The following is a 27011-nucleotide window of genomic DNA, read 5'->3' as shown; positions in this document are numbered from 1 at the left end:
TATCGCATTTCTCCATACACAATCTACGACATTTTTTGTAGCTAATTTAGCTAGGCTATGAGTAGCACCATTTATGTTCCGGCGTACATGGTTGGCTTTCCAATTTGATTGCGTATTCAAAATCAGTTTTGCATCTTCTACTAACTGACCATACTGGCTTTCATTCTACGCCTCATCCTATAATGCCATTATAATTGTCTGTGCATTGCCTTTTAGAATTACGTTTCTCACCTCCATTTCCGAGTAAAACTGAGCTGCTTTTACTGTAACCATTGCCTCTGCCGTAGTCGAATCTAGCCAGCCCATTCGCGTGAAGCTCCGAGCGGCGTAAACCCTTCCGTCGTGGTCTCTGAGAATTAGGCCCACTCCCATCCATCCATTTTTCGCATCCACAGCTGCATCACAATTCATTTTAAACCACCTAGGGGGAGGTCTCTTCCACTTATTTATCTCCATCTCCTTGTCGTCGCCTTCCTCATTAAGAGGTGGATTACATCTTTTGAATTCCTCCACTACTGCAGACGCCAACCTGCCCACTTCCTTCGGAGGGGTGAACAAACCCTCATGAATCCACCTATTCCTGCGAAACCAAATTTTTCTCGCAGTTTCCACAAAAATAGTGAATTCCTCTCCCCAACTCCTTTGAAGAATTGCTTCAGCCAGAAACAAAAAATCAGCATCTAGTGAAATGAATTTTTGAAAGAAACATAACCTTCCACTCCAAAAGTCCATCGATGATGGGCAAGCCCATATATTGGGCACATGGGATCATTTGTAATTTTTCTTAGAACTAGATTATCTCTTGTTGGCAAAAGATTGTGACAAGCTCTCCACATGAAGTTCTTACCCACATTTGCTATTTGTAAACCCCATATTTCCTTCCAAATGGGCCTGTCTTCCATCCGTTGCGAACTTTCTGCCTTAGCGGCTGAGGAAAGCTCTTTGGCGAGGTGGTAGGCACTTCTAACCGTAAAGGACCCCAACGCCGTTCCCCTCCAAATTTGCACATCACGTTGGGAAGTACTACCAATCTGGATAGATTGGATCAGCTGCACCTCCTCTGGCCTGAAGTTTTCTTGGAGCAAAGCCTAATTCCACCACCGAGTATCAGCGTCAATTAGAGCACTAACCATTGAGTCTCTATTAAGTGTAACGGGATGGGATTGAACAGAATAGGTATCCGGCATTGGAATCCACTTTTCACCCTAGATTTTAACACTTGTTTCATTCCCAATTCGCCATATCAATCCTTTTTTGAGCAGCCCACACGACTGTTCTACACTCCTCCATGCATAAGATGGCTTAGTCCCCTTTTGTGCCTCAAGGATTGAACTCCTTGGATAGTATTTTGCTTTCAGAATTTTGGAGACAAGGCTATCCTCATTTTGGAATAATCTCCAACATTGTTTGGCAAATAAAGCTTGATTAAAACAATGTAGGTCCCGAAAGCCCATTCCCCCACTCTTCTTTGACATTCCTAATTTTTCCCAACTCATCAAATGAATCTGGTGCTCATTTGTCTGATGACCCCACCAGAATTTTTGCATGAGGGAGTTGATCTCAGTGCATAAAACTTTTGGCAGTAAGAAAACACTCATGCTATATGTAGGTATTGCTTAAATGACTGCCTTTAGGAGTATCTCCTTACCTGCTAGAGATAAAAACTTCAACTTCCAGTCTCGAAGCCGTTTCCACACTCTATTTTTAATATCTTGGAACGCCCTTATCCGAGATCTTCCCACTAGAGTAGGTAAACCTAAGTAAGTGTCATATCTCTATGTTGCCTGAATCCCTGAGACTTCTAGGATTTTTGTTTTTGCCTCCACAGGTGTATTTCGATTGAAAAAAATTGCCGTCTTTTCTTGATTTAGTCGTTGACCAGATGCTTTCTCATAGATAGTTAACAAAGAACTCAACCACCTCCAATAACATAAATCTGCCTGACAGAATAACAGACTATCGTGTGCAAAAAATAGGTGATTTATCCGGGGCCCTCTTCTCGTAGTCAGAGCCCCCATCAGTAGGCCCCTCCCATCCACTTGAGTCAATTGTGAACTAAGAACTTCAGCACATAGTAGAAAAAGATACAGGGAGATGGGATCTCCTTGCCTGATGCCCCTAGTGGGGTAAAACCACCCAACCGGACTTCTATTTACCAAGACTGCATAATTTGCTGTGCTAACGCACATCATAACCAGCTTTATCCATTGCTCCGCAAAACCCATACATTGCATTACTACCTCCAAAAACTCCACTTCAGCCGATTGTAAGCTTTACTCTTGTCAAGTTTAACAGCCAAGTAGGCTTCTTACCATACATACGAGTTTGCATGGTATGAAGTGTCTCGTAACCTGATAGAACATTGTCTGTTATCAAACGGCCGGGTATGAAGGCACTTTGAGCTTGAGAGATAATGTGCGGTAAAACCGTCTTCAACCTATTAGCAAGCACCTTGGAAATTATTTTGTACAACACATTACACATGCTAATAGGTCGAAATTCCGACACGCATGTAGGATGTAAAATTTTGGGGATTAGTGCAATGTAAGTAAAATTCAGCTCCTCATTAATAACACCAGTGGTAAAAGTTTGAAAAACAACTTGGCAAACCTCATCACCTATTATTTCCCAGTTTTCCTGAAAAAAAACCAGCAGAAAGGCCATCAGGTCCTGGAGCTTTTAAGGGGAACATCTGGTAGACTGCAGCTCGCACTTCCTCCTTTGTGAACGTTTTTTTGAGAGCCAAATTCATTTCGGGCATTATTCTTCACTCAATGCATTGCAGCCTCGCCTCCATCTCAATTGGAGAATCAGATGTGAACAAGGTACTATAATAATCAATGAAAGCAGCTCCCACGTCCTCGGTTGAGCTCCGCAACCTTCCTTGTCCATCAGATATTTTCTCTATACAGCTTTTTTTCCTCTTCTGGTTTGCACAGGCATGAAGGTACTTTGTATTTCTATCGCTGTTTTTTAACCAATTTTCCTTGGACCTCTGGCGCCATTTCATGTCTTCTTGTCAAAGAATATGCTGCACCTCTCGCTGTAGCTGTTTAATTTTTTGCATTTCAGGGAGACCCAGTTCAGCTTTTAGGGCCGCGATTTCTCAGTTTTTCCCCCCGATGACTTCTTCTATGCTACCCTTTTGTTTTTTCTGCCACTGCATCAATTTTCTTTTCCAGCCCTCCAACTTTGCTTGTATCTTGTGCCACATGTCCCCTTGCACATGCTTTTCACGCCAAACCTGTTTTACAATTTGCTTGCATTCTTTTTCCACACCCCACTTGGCTTCATAAAAAAATCTTCTTATTGGACGCTTTCTCTGTGGCTCCCCACTTATTGTAATAATAATAGGAGTATGGTCAGAAGTGATTGCAACTTCATCTAACACTTCTACATCAGAGAATTGATCACACCAGTTAGAATTTGCAACTACCCGGTCTAGCCTCTCTTGTGTAAATGCTTCACCTTCTTTGCCATTGTTCCATGTGTAGAGGGGCCCTCGGGCTCCTAGATCCAGCAATTCACATTGGGTTAGAGTCTCTCTAAAGGCCGTCATCTGTCCTGACGCTCTTCCAGCTCCACCAAATTTTTTTGATAAATCAACAATTTCATTAAAATCTCTGGCACATAACCATGTAGCTGGGTCTAAATCTGCTAAATGTTTTAGTAATCCCCAAGCCTCGTGTCTCTTGCTAGCATCTGGATGCCCATAGAAGCCAATAAATTTCCATGGTGGTCCTCTTCCCCTTGGTGAAATAACCGCGTTTATATGACGTCGGCTAAAGTTCTGGATAGTTACTCATGCAGCATCATCCCAAAACAAAGCAAGGCCGCCACTTCTTCCCATACTCTCCATGACAAACAGGTTTGAAAAACCCCTCTTTATTCGAACTGTCTCCATTTTATTTTTTTCAAGCTTGGTTTCCATAGTAAAAGTCATATTGGGCTTCTTTACTTTCACCATCCTACGAAGGTCTCTAACTGTTTGTGGGTTCCTAAGCCCACAATAGTTCCGGCTGATGACAATCATTTCGGTCAGCAAGGCTGCATAATTGTTGGGGATGGACACACCCTTGACTCAATGGTTGTGCAGACTCCACAGAATAATAATGGAATGATAAATGCAAGAGATCAACACACAGTATTTACGTGGTTCGGCAGTGGGCCTACATCCACGGGACTAATTCCGATCAATCCACTATAAACAACTTATTACAGTGGTGTTTACTCAAGTTATGCAAAACTTGAGTTAACACAGGAGTAAAGTAATACAGAGAGAAACAACCTCTATTGAAACTAATATACACTCTCAATGGTGTATTAAAACACTCTTTTCTTAACTCTCTCTCTAGAGTATAACTGAAGCTCTCCTCTCCTAGCTTCTCTTCTTGTGTGTTGTTGTTGATCTTCCTCAATCATCATTTAAGGCATAAGGCCCCTTGGCTGTTTATAGCCAAAGTTAGAACCATCTAGATAATGAACTTAGCCCCCAAGTTAGAACCTTCTAAGTGAATGAACTTGGCCTCTAAGGTAGAACCATCTAGATGATGAAGACAAATTGAGAACCTTCTAGATGAATAGAGAATCATCTAGATACATCTTGAAGAGAACCTTCTAGATGAATGGAGAACCATCTAGATAAATCTTTGAAGAGAACCTTCTAGATGGATGGAGAACCATCTAAAATAATCTTTGTAAAGAACCTTCTAGATGGATGGAGAACCATCTAGATAAATCTTTGTATGACTTGCTCCATTTTGTTTAATCAAAATCTTATCTTAAGTAGGGAAAAACCTTGTCGGCAGCCAACAAATCTCCCCCTCCCTACTTAGAGGAGCAAGCCACGACTAACTTCACTCATAGGAAGTTTAAACCGGCTAACTGGAAACATAGCTCATGCTTCCCAGTCAGAACCACCTTAGTCAACATATCAAAGGGATTCTTTTCTGTATGGATCTTTTCAAGCTTCATTTGCTTCTTGTCTATCACCTCACATAGTCAATGATACCTCACATCGATATGCTTCATCCGAGAATGATAAGTAGCATTTTTGCTCAAGTCTATAGCACTTTGACTATCACAAAATACCAAATACTCATCTTGCTTTACTCCAAGCTCAAGAAGAAATCTCTTCATTCATAGCATTTCCTTGGCAGCTTCTGTAGCGGCAATGTATTCCGCTTCTGTAGTTGATAATGCAACACACTTCTGGAGTTTTGACTACTATGAGACAGCTCCCCATTAAGCATAACTTGGAAGTACCCTTTAAATATCTAAAGATCTATTTCACAGCTTCCCAATGATCTTTGCCCGGATTTGAGAGAAATTTGCTGACAGTACCTACAGCATGTGCAATGTCTGGTCGTGTGCACACCATGGCATACATAAGACTCCCAACAGCTGAGGAGTAAGAAATGACCTCCATTGCTTTCTTCTATGCAAAGCTTTTATCTACTAACCGTGCTTTGTGCTTTGCTAGCTTTCCACTGCTATCCCTCTTCAGCTTGAACACCCACTTGTTCTTCAATGCTTTTCTACCTTTAGGAAGTTCTACCAACTTATAGGTATCATTTTTCTGCAGAGAATTCATTTCTTCTTGCATGGCTTTTTCCCAGCAGATTTTATCCTTATGAGATTGTACTTCTTGGAAACTCTCTGGCTCCCCCTCTCTAGTAAGCAGAATATATTATGAAGTAGGATATTTGGATGACGGTCTATGCTCTCTAGTAGATCTTCTAACCTGAGATCTTGAATCTTCTTGATCATGAGGATGCTCCCCCTGCTCAGTATCCTCATCATTATCAAGCAACTCCGGCTCATCACTGGGAGTCAATTCTGGTACAGCATCATGCAGAACTTCCTCGTTTGGAGTATGCTGAGAAGGACTGGAAGATAAATCAACTATATCTTCAATCGTAGCTTTAGACTTCTCAGGTTTATTTGCATCACCATAGAATTGGTCTTCATAGAAAACCACATCTCGACTTTTGACAATCTTCCTCTTGATTGGATCCCATAGCCTGAATCCAAATTCTTCATTTCCATAACCCAGAAAAATACAAGGAAGTGCCTTGTCATCAAGCTTCAACTTGTTCTCCTTTGGAACATGTGCAAAAGCCTTGCACCCAAATACCTTCAAATGAGAATATGAGACATCTCTTTCGCTCCATACTCTCTCCGGTATGTCGAAACCCAAAGGAACTAAAGGTGAACGGTTGATTAAATAGCAGGCCGTCAGAGTGGCCTCTCCCCAAAATGACTTGTGTAATCCAGCCATTTTGGGCTTGAATCTAACTCTTTCTACAATGGTGCGGTTCATCCTCTCCGCAATACCATTGTGTTGTGGGGTGCCTGGCACAGTCTTTTCATGCCTTATTCCATGCTCTGAACAAAAGTTTCTGAATTTCTTCACAGTTTATTCTCCTCTGTTGTCAGTACGGAGACACTTTAACTGCTTTCCAGTCTCTCTTTCAACCATGGCATGGAATTGTTGAAAGATATCAAAGACTTGATATTTTGTCTTTAATAGATAGACCCACACTTTCCTTGATGCATCATCAATGAATGTGACAAAATATCTATTGCCACCCAAGGTTGGAACTTCGACAGGTCCACAAACATCTGAGTAGACCCTCTCCATAATAGTAGATTTCTTTTGTGAAGACGTTGCAAAAGAAACTCTATGTTGTTTCCCGAATAAACAATGTTCACATGGATTAAGAGCTTTACCTTTGTCAACAGGAATGAGCGACTTCTTTGCCAAAATCTGCAGCCCTTTCTCACTCATGTGACCCAGCCTTTTGTGCCATAAATTTAGAGATGAACTATCTTCCACAGCGAACAACTCATCACGACATACCTTCGTATGTGTCTTGTATAATGAACAACAAGACTTGCCTTTAGCCACCACCAAATGTCCCTTGGTGAGCTTCCAAATTCCTCTGCCAAAGTAACTTTCATACCCTTCTTTATCAAGAGTATTCCCAGATATGAGATTGAGACGCAGGTCGGGAATATGTCGAACATCCTTCAAAATCAATGTACACCCGACATTGAGTTGCTAGTGTTACCAATCAATGAACACGAATGTTACCAATCCCAACTATCTTCGAGTTGCTAGTGTTACCCATTCTTACCATACCAAAGTCACCTGCTTTGTATGATGTGAAGATCTCCTTGTTAGGAGTAGCTTGGTAAGAGGAAGCGGTGTCTACAACCCACTCCTCATCATTACCCGCAACATGCAAACAATCCCCAGGGCCATAAGATAGAACTACCACATCTTGCCACAAGCAAGTGGCAGTTGTATTCTTTTCACCATCTTTTCTTTGGTTGTAGTCAACTTGGTTTTGTTCTTGCTTCCAAGCATAGCAATTTCTCTTCATATGACCCTCCTTGCCGCAATGATAACATTTTCTTCTTTCAATGGACCTCCCTCTTGACTTTGACCTCCCTTTGGATTTATCACGACTTTTGAAACCTCTGTTTTTGCTTCTGCCCCTGTTCTCTATGACAAGAGCTTGTGCACTATCTGTCCCAGCAGCCTGTCTTATGGTTTCTTCATTGAACATACTGCTTGTGACTTGCTCCATGGTCATCTTGCCATCGGGAGTAGAGTTACTCAAGCACACCACCAAGGTTTCCCAGCTATCTGGTAGAGAGCTTAAGAGCATCAAAGCTTGTAGCTCCTCATCAAGAGTCATCTTCATAGTGTTCAGTTGATTTACGATACTCTGAAAATCATTCAGATGGTCGGAAACTGAAGCACCCTCCTTAAACTTCAAGTTAACAAGTTGTCGAATCAAGAAGGCTTTGTTTACGGCTGTCTTTCGCTCGTATCTTGCTGTCAGCTTCTTCCATAATTTACAAGCATTGGTTTCATCGGAAATATGATGGTAGACTTTGTCATCCACCCATTGCTGAATGAGACCAACTACTTGTAAATTTAATTTCTTCCACTCTGCATCTGAAGTCTCCTTTGGCTTGGCTATGTCACCTTCAATTGGAGCATACATATCTTTATAGTAAAGAATGTCTAACATCTTGCCTTTCCAAAGAAGCCAATTGCTACCATTTAGGCTTATCATTCTCCTGCTTGTCCCTTCCATTAAAATTGCACAACAATCTTCAAATGAAAAAATGACGATGAATAGTACCGTATTACCGTCAACCTGGCTCTGATACCACTTGTTGGGGATGGACACACCCTTGACTCAATGGTTGTGCAGACTCCACAGAATAATAATGGAATGATAAATGCAAGAGATCAACACACAGTATTTACGTGGTTCGGCAGTGGGCCTACATCCACGGGACTAACTCCGATCAATCTACTATAAATAACTTGTTACAGTGGTGTTTACTCAAGTTATGCAAAACTTGAGTTAATACAGGAGTAAAGTAATACAGAGAGAAACAACCTCTATTGAAACTAATATACACTCTCAGTGGTGTATTAAAACACTATTTTCTTAACTTTCTCTCTCTAGAGTATAACTGAAGCTCTCCTCTCCTAGCCTCTCTTCTTGTGTGTTGTTGTTGATCTTCCTCAATCATCATTTAAGGCATAAGGCCCCTTGGCCATTTATAGCCAAAGTTAGAACCATCTAGATAATGAACTTAGCCCCCAAGTTAGAACTTTCTAGATGAATAAACTTGGCCTCCAAAGTAGAACCATCTAGATGATGAAGACAAATTGAGAACCTTCTAGATGAATAGAGAATCATCTAAATACATCTTAAAGAGTACCTTCTAGATGGATGGAGAACCATCTAGATAAATATTTGAAGATAACCTTCTAGATGGATGGAAAACCATCTAAAATAATCTTTGTAAAGAACCTTCTAAATGGATGGAGAACCATCACTACAAAAAAATGATTTTTTATTGACATAGATTTTCTGACGTGTCAGGTGGTCTGACACATCAGTAAACCCTCATGACGGGGCAATATTGATGTGTTTCAGGCATCAAGATTGTGGGTGTCAGGAATTGGAAATTTCTTTGGCACGTCAGAAATTCCTGACGTGTTGGATTTAACACGTCAAAAAATTTTCCTGACGTGTCAAAAAATGACACGTCAGAAATTCTTGACGTGTCATTTTTTGACACGTCTGTAAATGTTTTTAATTGAAAAAAAAATCCATAAAAAAATTATTAAAAAAAAAAATTCTTTTTATAAATTTTTTCTGGATTTTTTTCAATTAAAAATATTTTTTTAATTCTGGAATAGTACCTTTCTTCTCCCCCCAGCTCTCTCCCTAATCTCTTCCAGCTTCCTCCATTTTCACTCTCTCTCTCTCTCTTCTTTCCTCCATTTTCAAAAATCCAAACCCAAAAAATCAAAAACCCAAATCAAAAAATAAACCTTATCCTTCTTCAATCTTCTTCTCTTCAAATCAAAAATAAAAAATCTCTCAAATCAAATCAAAATAAACCAAATCAGAGCTTCTTCAAATAAAAAATCTCTCTTCTTCGATCTTCTTCTCTTCTCTTTTTTTTTTTTTTTTTAATTTATTTTCTTCTGCTTCTCTTCTCCTTTTTTTTTTTTTTTTTTTTCTTTTCTTCAGCTTCTCTTCTTCAATCATCTCTTCTCCTTTTTTTTTTTTCTTTTTTTTTTCTTCAGCTTCTCTTACTTCTTCGATCTTCTCTTCTCTTTTTTTTTTTTTTTTTTTTTTTCTTCTGCTTCTCTTCTTCGATCTACTCTTCTCCTTTTTTTTTTTTCTTTTTTTTTTTTTCTTCTGCTTCTCTTCGATCTTCTCTTCTCCTTTTGTTTTTCTTCTTCTTGATCTGTTTTTCTTCTAGCTTTGCTGCTGTGCAGAGAGATTGAGAGAGAAGAGGGAGATTGAGAGAGGGAAAGAAGATTTGGAATTAAATAAGAAAAGTAGATATGGGGAAAGAATAAATAATAAAAGAGGGAAAGAAGAGGGAAAATTAAGTTGAATGTCCCGCTTTTTTTTTCTTGACGTGCTAGAACTAGCACGTTAAAAATTTCTAACGTGCTAATTTTGACACGTCAAAAACACACACACACACACACATATATATATATATATATATATATATATATATATATATATATAACGTTAAAATTATTTTGATGCAATGTAAAACAGTAGTAATAATATGCGCCATGTGATGGGGATAGGTATGAACAAGAAATTCTGGTAAAACACGACCGTCAGAGGGGTGTCTAAACAGGATAAAGTCCTAATAGGGTACTCATCACAATCTAACTCTAAACCTAAAGGACATTTAGACTTTATACACAACCTATTAATATCAATTTCAAACTTAGAAGCAAAATGAATTTGAATATTAACACCAAATTTGACAGTTGAAACACCAATCTCATCAACAGAAAATGAATAAAGCAAAGCAAGGAAAGGCATACCAAGAATTACTCTTTCATTCATGTTTTTAACAAGAACAACAGAGATATGAAAATGAACATCATTCTAACAAATATGAACGTTATTGAGTTCATATTTGATATGCAACTTGTTTCCACTAGCAGAATTCCATTTCTCAGTGGATGTTTCAAAATATTTTCTGGGGATAAAATCGTTGTTAGACGGTAGTCCACCACCCCGTCAGTATAGTTGTAAGGAATGGTAGTTCACCACCCCGTCATTGCAGTTTACGAACGGGGTGGAAGCGCAGTATGCATATAGATGCAAGGATAGGGGGAGGTGATAATAAGATGCAGAAAATAAGCAGTTAAATCAAAGCAGTAAAACCGTCCAATGAGGCGGTAATGATAGTTGTATAAAGAACTGAAATTAAAAGCAGTTGAGAAGCTGGAATCAAAACAATAATCGTTATAGATTATAACTCTTACAAGAGTAAGTGACAGAACTTACTGAAGTAAGGGACAGAGAACGAGATACAAGAGGAGAATAAGAAAGCAGGGGAATGGTCAGAAAGCTTGAGAGAAGAGTTCTCTGGTTATAAGCCTCTGCCTTACAATGGGGAGGGGACGCTCGTTATATAGGCGAGTTACAAAGCATAAAACAAATTACAATCATGAGTCAAATAGTAAAAGAGGAATCCGCGTCACTGTCGAGTCCGCTTTGTCAAAAGTGAACAGTAAAAAGCACGTCTGGTGCTAATCTAGAACAGTAGGTCTTCAATTAGAAACAGTAGTTGTTGGTAGCCAAATCATGAATAGTGAACAGTGATCCTGTACAGTGTCGTCCGTGACAATGAACAGTAAAAGTCAACAGTAAATTTTGAACAGTGACTTCAAATAGTAATGAACAGTAACCCGGAGAGAATTCTTGAGTCAGAGGAAAATCTTCGAAATAGAAAACATCTTGAAACCAGCCGTCATGAGCTAGTTCTGCCATTCTGATCATTTCTGGCCGTTATGGAGCCAGTCTGGGGAAACCTGAGAAAACTAGCCTTTTAAGAGGCTAGACATGAATCTGAAGTCTGTGGGCCGTCATGAGGCCAGGCCAAAACATAAGCATTAATACCGAGTCGAGTCAATGGCTTGACTGCAACTTGGACAGAACCAATATGCAAAAATTTATATTTTTTCGCAAGAAAATCATTAACAAATTTCTTGTTGAACAAGGTAATAGTCTGATTATTACCTGAAATAGCAAAGGTTTGTTCAACAGTTTTGACAGAATATTGAATTTTAAAAGAAGATTGAAACCAAGAGTAGTGTAAACTTCCTTAGCGTCTAGCTTAGGGATATTCTACTTATCAAATCTAAAATCATTATCACCTTCAACAGAGAAGTTTTCAAAATTAACCACGTCAGGTGGTAAATTGGAGTTAGAGCTAACAGAAGAATTAGATCTCCACATTATGACACACAAACTAAACTCAAAATCACTCACTGGCTAAAGTCTTACAGGATCTCATCCTAGGTACTCACTCACAAGGAAAACTTCCTAAGCATGTCCTTCCTAGACGCAAAACTATCCACACATACCCTTGGCCTAACACACAGTTGAAACCAGAACTATTCACACATACCCTTGGCCTAACTCTTATGGTTCAGAAAGCAATTTATTCCTCTGCTTCTCCAAAAATTAAAAACCTCTGATTTCTCTCCCTGATTTGAAGAAATCTCCTGGTTTGAAAACCACTTCTCAAAAGAACCTTGAGAAAGTGAACAAATTGCTTTCTGAACTGACTGAGTTAAAGACGACTCAAGCCAGTACTTTTGGTCAGAATTTTGCCATGGAAAAAGCTTTTTCATCTGATTCTGATTCCTCTGTTGATTCTACTGATTCTGACATCAGACTTCTTGAACGAAACTTTGGTAAGATTGAAATGGAGCCAAAACTCCAAAGGATCTTTGACGGATCTAGAAATTTCAATCAGACAAAGAATTTTTATCCAAAACCAACCCCTCCTGATTTACAATTTGAGGAAAGGTTTCTCCAATCCCAGTTTTCTGTTTCGGCTGATAAATTGTATGAATGGAATATCGATGGTTTGTCTGAGCAAGAACTGCTCAACAAGATGAATCATATGTCTATGGTTGCTAATGCCTATCTCACAAATCACAATAAAAGTCAATCTGATATTGTGGATTTACTTGCTACTGGTTTTTCTGGAACCCTTCGGAATTGGTGGGATAATTATCTCACTGAAGAAAGAAGAAACCAGATCAAGAAAGCAGTAAAGTGTGATGAAGACGGTATACCCATTTTCAATGAGAACGTTGGCATGGGTGAACCTGATGGTGTTAACACTTTGATTTATACAATTATCAAGAATTTTGTTGGTACTCCTTCCAACATTACTTCTCGTATTTCTGATTATTTAGCCAATCTTCGATGCCCTACTATGTCTGACTATAGATGGTATCAAGATGTTTTTCTTTCCCGTGTTATGGTTAGATCTGATAGTCAAAAACCTTACTGGAAAGAAAAGTTTATTGATGAATTGCCTTCATTATTTGCTCACAAAGTGAAAGATGAATTGATCAGTACTGACACTGGTCTTATTAATTTTGAAAATTTGACTTACGGAGATTTATTCTCCACAGTGAAGAAACTTGGCATTAAGATGTGCATCGATCAAAAAATGATCCGACAACAGCTTAAGAACGCCAAGAAAGCTAAGTATGAAATGGGAAATTTCTGTGAACAATTCGGGTTGCCTCCTATTGCTCCTTCAAAGAAGCATAAGAAGAAAACCAGAAAAGATTTCATGAAATCTTCCCCTCCATATTATAACAGACACAAGACAAGAAAATTTAATAAACCTAAATTTTCTAAAACTCCCAAACGGAGTAAAGATTCTAAATTTGAAAAATATTTTTCAAAAGATAAATGTTTCAATTGTGGAGAAACGGGACACTATGCTGACAAGTGCCCTAAACCTCCCAAAATTTAAAGTCACTGTACAAAACTACTGTTGACTTTTACTGTTCATTGTCACGGACGACACTGTACAAGATCACTGTTCACTATTCATGTTTTGTCTGCCGACACTACAGTGCCGACAGTTACTATTTATGATTGAAGATCTACTGTTCCAAATTGGCACCAAACGTGCTCTCTACTGTTTGCTTTTGACTAACGGACTCCACAGTGACGCGGAATCCGCTTTTCACTATTTGCTTCATGATTGTAATTTGTTTTATGCTTTGTAACTTGCCTATATAACGGGCACCCCTTCCCCATTGTAAGGCAGAGGCTTATAATCAGAGAACTCTTCTCTCAAGCTTTCTGACCATTCCCCTGCTTTCTTATTCTCCTCTTGTGTCTCGTTCTCTGTCCCTTATTTCAGTAAGTTCTGTCACTTACTCTTGTAAGAGTTATAATCTATAACGATTATTGTTTTGATTCCAGCTTCTCAACTGCTTTTAATTTCAGTTCTTTATATATATATATATATATAAAATAATAATAATAATAATAATAATAATAATAAATAAAATAAAAGAAATTCTGACGTGCCATCTGTGGCACGTTAGGAATTTCTGACATGCCATATGTGGCATGTCAGGAATTTCTGACGTGCCATATGTGACACGTCAGAATTTCTATTAACTAATTTTTTTTATTTTCTTTTTTATTTTTTGGCAAATTCAAACTAAATAATAAGGTGATTGTGAAAATTATTAACAAGAGTAAATAAGATGAATGAAGATATTAACTCACTCAATAAGTAAGATGTGGTTAACCCACACTGGTCTAATACTAAATAAAAATTTATTAACGTGCATATATATATAGGAAAATATCAAATTTAATTTTTTTAATTTCTATTCTAAGCGAATTGAGAATAATAAATCAAAGAAATCCGGATTGGAAGGCCAAGAGTAACAATAGAGTTATTTAATAAAGATTTGGAAAGATTTTGAGTCTCATTTTCATTTAAAATCCTTCTTGATAAAAAATAAAAGTTAGATGAAATATATATAATATAAAATAAAAATGATATAAAACAAAAAACAAAAAAACAAAACAAAACAAAACAAAAAAATTATATATTTAAAAGAAATTCTGACGTGCCATATTTGGCACGTCAGGATTTCTTTTATCTTTCTTCTTTCTTCCTTTTTTTTTTTTTTTTTTTTTTTTGGTCTTCATTATTCTTCTTCTCTCCCTTTCTTAATTAATTCATTCTTCATCTCTCACTTTTTTTTTCTTTTTTTTTTTTCTCTCTGCACGTACGCTTCTATTCTTCTAATTTTTTTTTTCCTTTTCTCTTTCCTCCCCCAAGTTCCAACACACCGTAGTGTGCACACCCTGCAATTTTTTTTTTCTTCCGTCTCTGCACGCTTCTAGCTATCTTCTTCATTTTAATTTTTTTTTTTTTAATTCCTGACGTGCTGAAACTAGCACGTTAGAAATTTCTGACGTGCTAGTTTCATCACGTCAGGAAGTTGTAAAAAAAAAAATTGAAATATATATAATATAAACAAATTTTTTACAGATTTCTAACGTGTTAAAAATAGAACGTCAGAAATTTATGACATGCCATTTTTAGCACGTCAGAAACCTGATATATAAAAAAAATTAAATTGAATTTAAATTTCCTGACTTATCAAATATTGACACGTCAGGAAATCCTAACGTGTTGAATGTAACACGTCAATAAATATTGACGTGGCAAATTCAACACGTCAAAAAAAAATTTGTTGACATGCCAGTTTTGACACATCAGCATTTATTGACGTGGCAAAATATTGCTATTGTTTGCCACATCAAAAAATGGCATTTTTTTTTATAGTGCATCTAGATAAATCTTTGTATGACTTGCTCCATTTTGTTTAATCAAAATCTTATCTTAAGTAGAGAAAAACCTTGTCGGCAGCCAACAATAACAGCGCCCGCCATCCCCGAACCAGCATTTATTTTTTCCACCATACTCTCCTGTCCATTCTCTCCTCCACTAGAATCCCCCGCAAACTGTCCCTTCCCCCGTTTTCCATCCCTCTCTTTCCACACTTTTCCTTCATCTACAGTAGGCTTACGTTTCCCCATAGGTGCTGGGGTTGCTGTTTCAGTAGGAGCCAGATGAGCCGCTCGGGCTCTTCGTTTCCACGAGAGAGCTGAGTTGTTCGTTCCTTTTCCACCTGGGCTTCTTGTTTTTTTGGCTTTTTTCCACATGGGTTACCTCCACGTCAGTTTGACCTTTTCCATTATTTTCAAAAAAGCCACTTGTCTTCTCCTTTCGCCCAGACTCTACCGCTGGGTTCTTCATCGCGATCTTTCCTCGAGGTGGGGTAGTATTGCCTTTAATTGCCAGATTTTCTATCCCATAAAAAAGGATCCGGATCCTCTCCGGTCCTTAAAGGACCGGAGAGTATCCAGTTAACGGCTTGGATTTCATAAAAGAAATCCAAGTGTTAAAAATAAGACACGTCGAATCTGGCATAAAAGAAGAAAAAAAAAAAGATAAGTTAACGTTAACTTCTCCGTTAAATAGTCTTTAGAGAAAAAAAAAAGTCAGTAAATAAAATAAAAAAAGAAAGCAAAGAACGATAAAGGCAAAAGCGTGAAGAAAGAGTTGCAGGGACGAATTCAGGAGGTTCATCATTTTTTTTTTTCCTTTAGTAGTTCATGAGTCGTTCTAATTTTCTTCATTTCGAAATCATTGTGTTGATTTTGTTTATTTTCTCCTCTATTTGGTGCCAGATTTTTCATTTATGTTTTCTGGGTTCTTCATTTTTTGACTTTTGTAGTTCATGGGTCGATCTAATTTTCTCCTCATTTCAGAATCATTGTGGTGCTTTCGTTTATTTTCTCCTCTTTTCGGTGCTGGATTTTTCTTTTCTTTTTTTTTTTTTTTTTTTTGGGTTCTTCATTTTTTGACTTTTGTAGTTGGGGTCGTTCTAATTTGATCCGGCTTAAGCCAGATCCCTAATTTTCTCCTCATTTCGAAATCATTGTATTGCTTGTGTTTATTTTTTCCTCTGTTTGGTAGCGGTGAAACTTCTATTTTTTGGGTTCTTTATATTTTTTCCACCCAAAAAACATTTGTTGCTAATGGACGATTATTGCTCGAATGATTTGCTCTTCCAATTTGCTCCTACTCCAAAATCCGTGCTAGATCATGTATACTGGCAGTAGTTGTGGTTGTATCATTTGAATTCAAGGGTCTCGGCACTCATTTGAATGAGTCAATCTTGTGGAACAACCTTATCTTCTACTCCATTCACGGTTCACCCACTGCAAATGCTCAATCCCCACCAACCCAAAACAAAAATCCTCCAAAAACAAAAAAGAAAACCCAACAAAACTTCAACAAAACTCACTTGGGAACTTTCTCAGCTGAGGAAAGTCTTTCTAGACTGGGTTCCTACAAAATCAAAAGAATCTGAAATAACAAATTGGGTGCATCCGAAAATGGTGAAAATTTTCCAAGATAGGTGCTTTTCAGTAGTGTGAGAGTTGGAATTTACGCAGTGGGGAGGCTGGAAAACTCCGAGGCGGTGATGGGTCGATGCTTTGAGTACTGTTCGTGGGGTCTGAGGAAAAAGAAAGCAAAGAAAAAAAAATAGATTTGAGATATTAACTTCACCGTGGACAGTCTGAAGTTAACTTTTCCGTTTATTCTTTTATTCTAAGTACGACGTGTCTCATTTTTAGCGCTTGAATTTCTTTTAAGAAATCCAAACCGTTAATTGGTTACTCTCCCGTCCTTTAAGGACTGGAGAGGATGCGGATCCTAAACAACACCTTCCCCCATAATAAATGCCCCAGTTGCCTTTTCAGCAGTATAGTTGACGTTAGACTTGTCCACACCCAAATTTTCCATACACTCCTTTCCATTATTGTCACCATTAAATTAAAGACCCTTGACTTAGAATGGATTGGAATCTCCTTTACATTTAATTGCTCTCCACGATTTATGGACACATTTTCTGCATTCTCACATCTTCCCTCTCTCTTATTACATTCCGTATTTTCTTGAAAAGAAAAATCACATCTTGATAAATTAATAGACCCATGATTCACGCCAATTTCAGTTTCAGTATGCATACCTTCTTCACGTGAATGTTTCTGACTCCTCTCCTCGCTTACCATATGTTTTCCTGATTTTTTTGCTATCCCACAATTAACTGCTTTTTTTTTTTACCGATATTTAAATAATTTTATATACTATTAAATTTAAAATAAAATGACACAATTTTGAGATTCTCTAATTTTAAGCAATTGAGACAATCTCACGAATCCCGCGATTCAAGGGCCGTGTCGTTTGGAAGTTTGGAACAATATCTTCCATACATGGGAATCCGCGAATCTACCATGGGGAAATGTTATCGGCGCAACACCCATCCCGACCACTCCAGTTCCAGCTCGAATAACCAGCAGCTTGTTGCCCAACACTTCTCCAACGATGAGAACTCACCTGCCATTATTCCCACCAAGGAAGAAGCCATCGTTAGCTGTGGCGTTGACAACCAAGCTTATTATGTGTTGGGCCATAAGACTGCTAACGTTCATGATCTTTACGAGTTTGGTCATGAATTACGACGGGGAGGATTAGCAACTACTTATTTATGCATCGAGATTGCCACGGGGATTCAGTATGCCTGCAAGTCAATCTCAAAAGGGAAGTTGACTTCTGAGGTGGGTGTGGAGGATCTCAGGAGGGAGATTCAGATAATGCACCATTTGGCGGGCCACAAGAATATTGTGACCATCATGGGTGCTTATGAGGATCCCTTGGATGTGCATATTGTGATGGAGCTTTGTAGTGGTGGTGACTTGATTGACCGGATCATCGGGAGGGGGCATTACTCGGAGAGGAAGGCTGCTGAATTGGGAAAGATCATTGTAGAGGTTGTTGATGCTTGCCACTCGCTTGGGGTTATGCTTAGGAATCTAAAGCCTGAGAGCTTCTTGTTGCTTGACAAATATGATGATTCCTCGCTCAAAGCCTTTGATTTTGGGTGCTCTGTTTTCTTCAAACCAGGTGACTTAACAAGATACTTATTTGTCAATTTGTGAAGTTATTGCTGCTGCTTCCTGCTTGTAGGCAATTTTATTGACGCTAACACTTATTTTGTAGGCCAAGTTTTCACGGATATGGACCATATGCTTCCAAGCGCATGCTACATGGGTCCAAGCGCATACTACATGGCTCCTGAGGTACTCTATGGGCATTATGGACCAGAAGCAGACATATGGTCAGCAGGGGTCATACTGTATATATTGCTAAGTGGTGTGCCGCCATTTTCGGCAGGTATGTGTGATTTGGTAGATTACCCCAAAGAGTGAAAATTTCATTGTGTGTGTGTTTAGTGAAGGCTTTATCTTTTTGTAATTCAGAAACACAGCAGGGAATATTTGATGCGGTGTTGATGGGAGATATTGACTTCGAATCAAACCCATGGCCTAGTATATCTGTCAGTGCAAAGGACCTAATCCGGAAAATGTTATGTTCTCAACCTTCAAAACGTTTGACTGCTCATGAAGTTTTATGTATGTTTAACCTTTCTGTCATTTTCTTCTTGATCTTGCCCTATTATTTGGAGAATCTAATGTAGACTGAATGCATTAAACTGATATTTTTTCCTTTGTTGATGTGTTCTTCCATGTTGCTATAATACCCTGGATGACTACTAGGCATTACCATCATTTTGTTAAAAATGTATAAGCTGCTGAGGCACTACGTTTTGGGTGTTTTCCAGTGTTATGCGAACTTTAGACCTTGTAAAGTAGATTTGCGGGTTGATCTACCATGCAATCAATGTTTAAGGACTTACAAATGCAACCTTAGTCTGTTTGAATGAACTGTACAATATATGTGATTTATTGTTTTTATTTACATCTTACTGCTTTTGAGTAGGTATTTGTAATATGTTTCTTTCATCAGAGTTTTCCTAGTTTTGAAAGACTAGAATAATGTAGTTAGCTACCTGGTTGCATTTACTTGTTATCTGAACTAATTTCATGATGAAATTAAGATTTATCTCTCTTAAGCGTTTGTTTAGGCCATCCTTGGATATGTCAAGATGGAGTTGCTCCTGATAGAGCACCAGTTCCGGTTATACTTTCTCGGATAAAACGGTTCTTTGAAATGAAGAAGTTAAAGAAGATGGCTTTACGGGTAAGTACAGGTGCATGACTCTGAAATAAAAAGATAAATAAGGACAAAACACACACACACACCGAGTGTGCTAGCTCTGTGTGTATGCTTTTAGATACAGCATTGCATTCTGTATCAATTTAGCTGTTTATATGAAAAGCATACTGACGTTTGACGTTGAGTTTTTCCATGCTCCTTTTAAATACCAAATCTAGTATTCATATTGACAGAATTGTTTTGTCTCTGTTTTGTGCTATCAGGTAATAGCTGAAAGCCTTCCTAAGGAGGAGCTTGCCGGTTTGAGAGAAATTTTTAAGGCGATGGATACCGATAACAGTGGTGAAATTACATTTGATAAACTGAAAGCTGGTTTGCGAAGATATGGCTCTATCTTGAGGAATTCAGAAATACTTCATCTCATGGAAGCCGTAAGAAGTTTGTTTCATAGCTAATACTTGTGTGATCTGTTTATTGCCTTTGTTTTGTATTTCATCATCATCTAATTCTTTTTGTTCATTTTCTTTGTCTTCTTCATCATCATCATCTTCTTTTTCTTCTTCTTGATTCAATAGTTCTGTTTTTGTTTCAATTAGTTGACCTATGTCCATGACTTGAATGTATCTATGCTATCGTTTCATTTGTGTTCTGATATATTGCATGTCTGCGGCTGAATTTAGGATATTGGAATCCACATCAATTCTATGTTTCAGATAATCAATTCGTAGTTTATATTGACAATTAAGTTGGTGATGTCATGTTAGATGAGGGACTTGGAAAATCATTCTTTGGTTAAAAGTTGATCCTGAAAATCACTTTCCTTTAATGGTATGCACTTGTGATTGTAGCACTAGAGCTGAGGTATCTTATTTGTCACGTTCTTCTTTAATATTAGTTGGGGTTTTCTGAAGGTGGAGACTTGTGCAAAGTATGTAACACTTTTGATGAACGTTGACTCCCTCAATTTCTGCATAACATACTTGATGCTCGTTTTGATTGGGAATTCGCATGGTCAGAATTCAGAAATCAATAATGTTTGCATTGTCTGAAAGTTTATTGGGAAATTCAAGAAGTTATGATGTCTCTTCCTTTATCATAACAGCAAATTGGTGGACATCGGACAGAAACATTAAATTGTAATATGTGGTTGATATTGCTGTATTGGATTATTGTGCTCATAATGTTGTTTTGTGGGTTTCTTATATTCTGTTTATGTGAGTTATTTTAGCTGTGTAGGTTGATGTCGACGACAGTGGGACTATCAACTACGGGAAATTTATAGCTGCAACAATTCCTCTTAACAAACTAGAACGCAGGGAACTTCTTCTTGCAGCATTTCAATACTTTGACAAGGATGGAAATGGTTACATTACAATTGATGATCTCCAGCAAGCTTGTGAAGAACATAACATGAGTGGTATTTCTCTTGAAGATATTGAAGATACAATCAGAAATGTTGATCAAGATAATGTAAGTCATCTGAGTTTGTACTCTTTAAACAGAGAACCTTATGTCAACAAACTTTTATGCACTCCAATATAATTTTAAACCTGAACAAATACGATTTGAATGGCTTGTCAAAGCTTAATATGTATTTCCTTTTTTAAATCAATTTGAGCTCTTAGTGTGTTGACCAATCTCAGATGTTCTTTTGTATATTTGTTGTTTTAGGACGGAAGGATCGATTATCGTGAATTTGTTGCTTTAATGGAAAAGGGCAATGGTAGAATTGGAAGGCAAATACAACACAATCTGAATTTGAGCAAAGGTTCAATCTGAGGGTCCTGGTTGCTCACAGCAGAGATGAATTACACGTCTTACGGTTAATATCCTTCAATAATGATTTTATTCAAACTCTGAACACAATTAGGGCACAAAAGCTTTCTTTATTAACATCCAAAAGACCTCTTTATTTTTATGATTATCAAGCTGTAGCTTCTAAACTTGCAGTCCTGTATACTGACTTGGCACATCAGCTTGCTGTGCAGCAAAGCCAGAAGAAAATTAGTGATGAAGCTTTGAGAAACAATTTTTATTTTTTATTTTTAATGAATATTGAGAAACAATTTCAATTCTTTGGTTTGAAAACCTTATCTTGTGTTACAGAAGATTTGGGTCCCAGAGGTTCTGTGCTTGAGAATTTACTGTGTAATGTATTCATCATGCTGTATGACTGAAGAAAATATGTGTATATTATGTATAAGCTTTATAGACTTCCAAGAGCAAAGTTTTACAGCTTTTCAAGTTGCTAAATGTTAGAGACATCTCTTCAAATAAGGACTCTACACAAGATAATATCATTTTAAACAATATCTCTGGATAAAGCTTGCAGCAGATCATGTAGCTAACAACTTCTTGTTAAACTTATCTCCTTGTATATCTTATCACTTAGTATTTAAATTTCATACCAAGTGTAATCTCATGTAAACAATTATTCTATAAATACAAAAGCCTAAACCAACGTTTGGCAAGGCAGTAAGCATATCAAATTATTTTCCATTATATGGTATCAGAGCATTAGACTCACGTCACTTGATCTTTTTTTTTCCCTTCCGCTATTTATCTTTTCATGGCTACCCAATCTTCAAACCTTGTCACTTTCTCCAATCTCAACCCTATCAAATTGACTAGGGACAACTACCCACTATGGCTGACCCAAATTGTTCCTCATCTCAAAGGTGGGGACGTCTACTGTTATGTAGATGGTTCAATTCCTTGCCCTTCACCAACCATTAAAACTACCAAAGATCATATTGTCACTGAGACACCCAACCCTGTCTATCACACTTGGCAGATGCAAGATCAGATTATCTTAGGAGCAATAAATTCAGCAATCTCTGAAAAACTGCTGATACATGTCACTCGTTGCACCACCTCGCGCAAAGCCTGGAAGGTACTAGAGACGTTGTTTAAGTCTTAATCTCGCTCCCGCATCATGAATGTGCATCATCAACTATCCACCATGAAGAAAGGCTCTTCCTCCATAGCAGACTATTATCATCGTTTTCAGACTCTCACCGACACACTTGCTGCCGTAGATCATCCTCTCGATGAACTTGATAAGCAAAGTTTCTTTCTCGGTGGTCTTGGATCTGAGTATGATCCATTTGTCACATCAGTTCTCACACGTGCTGATCCGTTATCAATCGAAGAGATTTATGGGCATCTTCTCACACATGAGATGCGATTAGAACAAAATCAGCCATCCATTGATTTGTCCATGGCAGGAGCAAATTTTACTTCACGTGGATACCACCAGCGTGGACGTGGGCCTCGCAATGGTCCTCCTCATGGCTTCAACTCATCTGGACGTGTCTTTCCCTCATCTGGCCGTGATTTTCCCTCATCTGGTCGACACTCCAGCACTACCAATTCTCGTCCCTATCGTGGCAGGGGGCGCAACACATCCTACTCACGTGGAGCTCCATTCAGCCATCAATCCAACCGTCCCCTTTGCCAGGTATGTAATCGCTATGGCCATATTGCCCTGGACTGCTACAACCGCTTCAATGAAGCATATTCTCGTGATCAGATCGCCCCTCCACAAGCATATTTCACTGCTCCTTCCACCAGTAGCGATCTCAATTGGTATCCGGACTCAGCATCTACTCATCACCTAACACCTGATCTCACCAATCTGAACATCACGGCTGATGAATACATGGGCACAGATCAAATTCGAGTTGGAAACGGTAATGGGCTTTCCATTAAACATATTGGAAATACCCGTCTTTCTCTCCCATCCTTTAACATGAATTTATATAATATCTTGCACGTTCCCAACATCTCCAAAAATTTAATATCTGTTCATCAGTTCACAAAAGACACAAACACATTCTTTGAGTTTCATCCATTCTATTTTCTTTTGAAGGACTGCCGAACCGGGAAGCTTCTGCTCCACGGCCGGAATAAAAATGGCCTTTATCAATTTTTTCATTCCACAAATAAACCATCCGCTTCTGCCATGGTGGGTGAGAAAGTCTCAGAGTCTCAATGGCACTCAAGGTTGGGTCATCCTGCTTTGAAAGTTGTTCGTCGTGTCCTTTCCAATTTTCGTCTCCCTGTTGCTTCTTCAAAAGAATCCATGGACTGCTCTGCTTGCCTGGGTTCCAAAAGCAAACAGCTCAAATTTTCAGCATCTTCATCTATAGCCACGTGTCCTTTAGCATTAATTTATACTGATGTATGGGGACCAGCTCCTATTCTATCTAAATCTGGCTCCAAATATTATGTATCTTTTCTTGATGCTTACAGTAAATATACGTGGTTTTTTCCAATGTCATGCAAAAGTGATGTTAGCTCTATTTTCCTCAAATTCAAATCATACGTCGAATGTTATTTCAATTCCAAAATTAAATCGGTTCAATCTGATTGGGGTGGCGAATTTCGTCCCCTAAATAAATTGCTAACTCAATTTGGCATTCTTCATAGAGTCTCTTGCCCCCATACTCACCAACAAAATGGTGCCATTGAACGTAAACATCGACATATTGTTGAAACGGGATTGGCACTCCTCTCTCATGCCAATATGCCTTTTGAATTTTGGGATGACGCTTTCTTAACGGCATGCTATTTAATCAATCGTATGCCTACTCCAGTTCTCTCAAATCGTTCACCTTTTTTCACCATATTTAATTGTCAACCCAATTACAATTTTCTTCGAGTTTTTGGTTGTGCTTGTTGGCCTAACTTACGTCCCTACAACAAAAATAAATTCCAACCCCGGTCTAAACAATGTCTGTTCTTAGGTTATAGTCCCCAACACAAGGGATACAAATGCTTTCACTTATCTACAGGACGTCTCTACATCTCCAGAGATGTCATCTTCCAAGAAAACATTTTCCCTTGCACAACCAAATCAACCCTCCAAAATCTCACAGACACATCTTCTTCCCAAACCAATTCCCTTCCCCACATTATACACACAGCCCACAACATTCCCAACCCAACACCATTTAACCCATCCGAAAATGGGCCTCCATCTCCTCCATATCCAGCCAGCCCACAAAATGACGCCTCACCCACTTCTACATATATCACGACCCCACCCAGCCCACACAACATAATCCCCATCATCCCAGACGCCGAATCACCCAACTCCCCAGAAATCACAAACCCCATTCTCTCTTTGGCTGAAACTCCATCTCCTACCTCAACCTCTGCTGCATCTCCATCCATGGCATCTTCTCCCTCCACTAATCTCAACCAACCCCATCCCATGATCACTCGTGCCAGAAATAACATCTCCAAACCCAAATTGCTCCTAGATGGCACAGTTAAGTACCCCCTTCCTCATGCCCTTATTACTGAATCCTCTTCAATTGCTTTGGAGCCAACATGTTTTACATCAGCTGTGAAAGACGCAAATTGGAGACAGGCTATGAACACTGAGTTTGATGCCCTACTGAAGAACAACACATGGTCCTTGGTTCCCCCGGATTCGACTGCCAATGACATTGGGTGCAAATGGGTCTTTCGGATAAAAAGAAAGGCGGATGGCTCTGTAGAACGCTATAAAGCACGGCTTGTCGCAAAAGGATTCCACCAATTAGCTGGAATTGATTATATGTCCCAGCCCCCTGGCTTTGCACATCCTCAGCACCCTCAACACTTATGTAAGTTGAACAAAGCTCTATATGGTCTTAAACAAGCCCCTCGGGCTTGGTTTTCCAGACTCAGTACCAAGCTCCTAGCTCTTGGTTTTTCTAACTCCAAATCAGACACGTCCCTCTTCATCTATAAATCCAAGGACTGCACTATGTTTGTGTTAATTTACGTGGATGACATCCTGATAACTAGCTCCAGATCCTCTGCAATTTGTGATCTTCTTGCTGCACTTCACAATGAATTTGCAGTCAAAGACCTAGGTAAATTTAATTTTTTCCTGGGTATAGAAGTTGTTCCTTCCTCTGATGGTGTGATTCTCTCTCAACAAAGGTATATTGTTGACCTTCTCAAGCGCACCAAAATGGTAGAAGCCAAACCAGCCACATCCCCTATGGCATCATCCACAAACCTATCTGCTCATGAAGGTGATATTTTCTCTGATCCCACTCTGTATCGCAGTACTATTGGTGCATTACAGTACCTATGCATTACTAGACCAGACATCTCTTACTGTGTGAATAAGCTTTCTCAATTCATGCAAAACCCAACTGAGCTACATTGGCAAGCAACAAAAAGACTCCTACGCTATCTCAAGCAAACTGTGCAGTATGGTCTTCAATTTTACAAGTCTAACACCACTGCAATCCAAGCTTTCTCAGATGCAGACTGGGCAGGCAACAAGGATGATAGACGCTCAACAGGGGGCTACTGTGTTTTTCTTGGCAAAAATCTAATATCCTGGAGCTGTCGAAAACAACAAACTGTTGCTCGTTCGAGTACGGAAGCTGAATACAAAGCACTTGCCAACACTGCTGCAGAGCTATCATGGATCTTATCCTTATGCTCTGAACTGGGATTACATCTCTCCACTGCCCCTACACTATGGTGCGATAATATTGGAGCTACCTACCTATCCTCTAATCCCGTCTTTCATGCACGAACTAAACATGTCGAAATCGATTTTCACTTTGTCCGTGACATGGTTGCTAAAAAGACGCTCAACATCAAGTTTATATTTAGCAAGGATCAGCTAGCCGATGTCTTCACCAAACCGCTGTCTTCATTTCGGTTTGGATTTCTTAGAGACAAGCTCAACGTTCATTCCATACCGTTGAGCTTGAGGGGGCGTGTTAGAGACATCTCTTCAAATAAGGACTCTACACAAGATAATATCATTTTAAACAATATCTCTGGATAAAGCTTGCAGCAGATCATGTAGCTAACAACTTCTTGTTAAACTTATCTCCTTGTATATCTTATCACTTAGTATTTAAATTTCATACCAAGTGTAATCTCATGTAAACAATTATTCTATAAATACAAAAGCCTAAACCAACGTTTGGCAAGGCAGCAAGCATATCAAATTATTTTCCATTATACTAAATTATTCATTGTTGTTTTCATTTGGAAGTTCCCTTTTATATGTGAAAGAAAAAGGATAATGTCTCTTTGCTTTGATTAATTGATTCTGTAACACATCTCCATTTTGTTCCTAATTTCTGAATGATTTTACGGAAATGGTAATCTGGATTGTAGAAATGAAATGAGGAATGAAGAACTTGGTTGAATGAAATGAAATCTGAAAATTGACTGATTGAATGTAAAACAAATGGGCTATCCTTACATTTATGGAAAATGTAAGCACAAAATGGAAAACAAATGGGCTGTCCTAATTTCTGAACAAATGGTTGGGCTCAGCTTCCAACCATTTTAACAGCCAAGCTAGCAAGCCAGGCTAGCTAGCTTACAACGCTGACAACTAAAATGGGCCTCACTATTACTAGAATGGGCTTAACTATTCAACACTAAACTAATTATGAAAAATGGACTACAATTATTAATCCTAATTAACCATATTAGACGAAAAAAAAAAAACATATTAGACCTTTGAC

General features: G+C 38.5%; 1 protein-coding gene across 1 annotated transcript; it reads left to right on the top strand.

Annotated features, from left to right (window-relative positions):
• The first annotated feature begins 17147 nt into the window (after nucleotides 1-17147).
• On the top strand, nucleotides 17148-21747 carry LOC132183329 (calcium-dependent protein kinase 26). Its single transcript, XM_059596743.2, has 7 exons — nucleotides 17148-18399; nucleotides 18496-18669; nucleotides 18756-18908; nucleotides 19421-19536; nucleotides 19776-19943; nucleotides 20749-20982; nucleotides 21184-21747. The coding sequence occupies exons 1-7, from the start codon at nucleotides 17709-17711 to the stop codon at nucleotides 21289-21291; spliced, it is 1644 nt and encodes a 547-aa protein (XP_059452726.2). The 5' UTR covers nucleotides 17148-17708; the 3' UTR covers nucleotides 21292-21747.
• Nucleotides 21748-27011: the final 5264 nt, after the last annotated feature.

The sequence above is a fragment of the Corylus avellana genome, chromosome 2 (genome assembly GCF_965113065.1).
Source record: "Corylus avellana chromosome 2, dhCorAvel1.hap1.2, whole genome shotgun sequence".
Lineage (NCBI taxonomy): Eukaryota > Viridiplantae > Streptophyta > Magnoliopsida > Fagales > Betulaceae > Corylus > Corylus avellana.
Note: the sequence above shows the minus strand (reverse complement) of the source record. Positions and strands in the feature narration are given on the sequence as shown.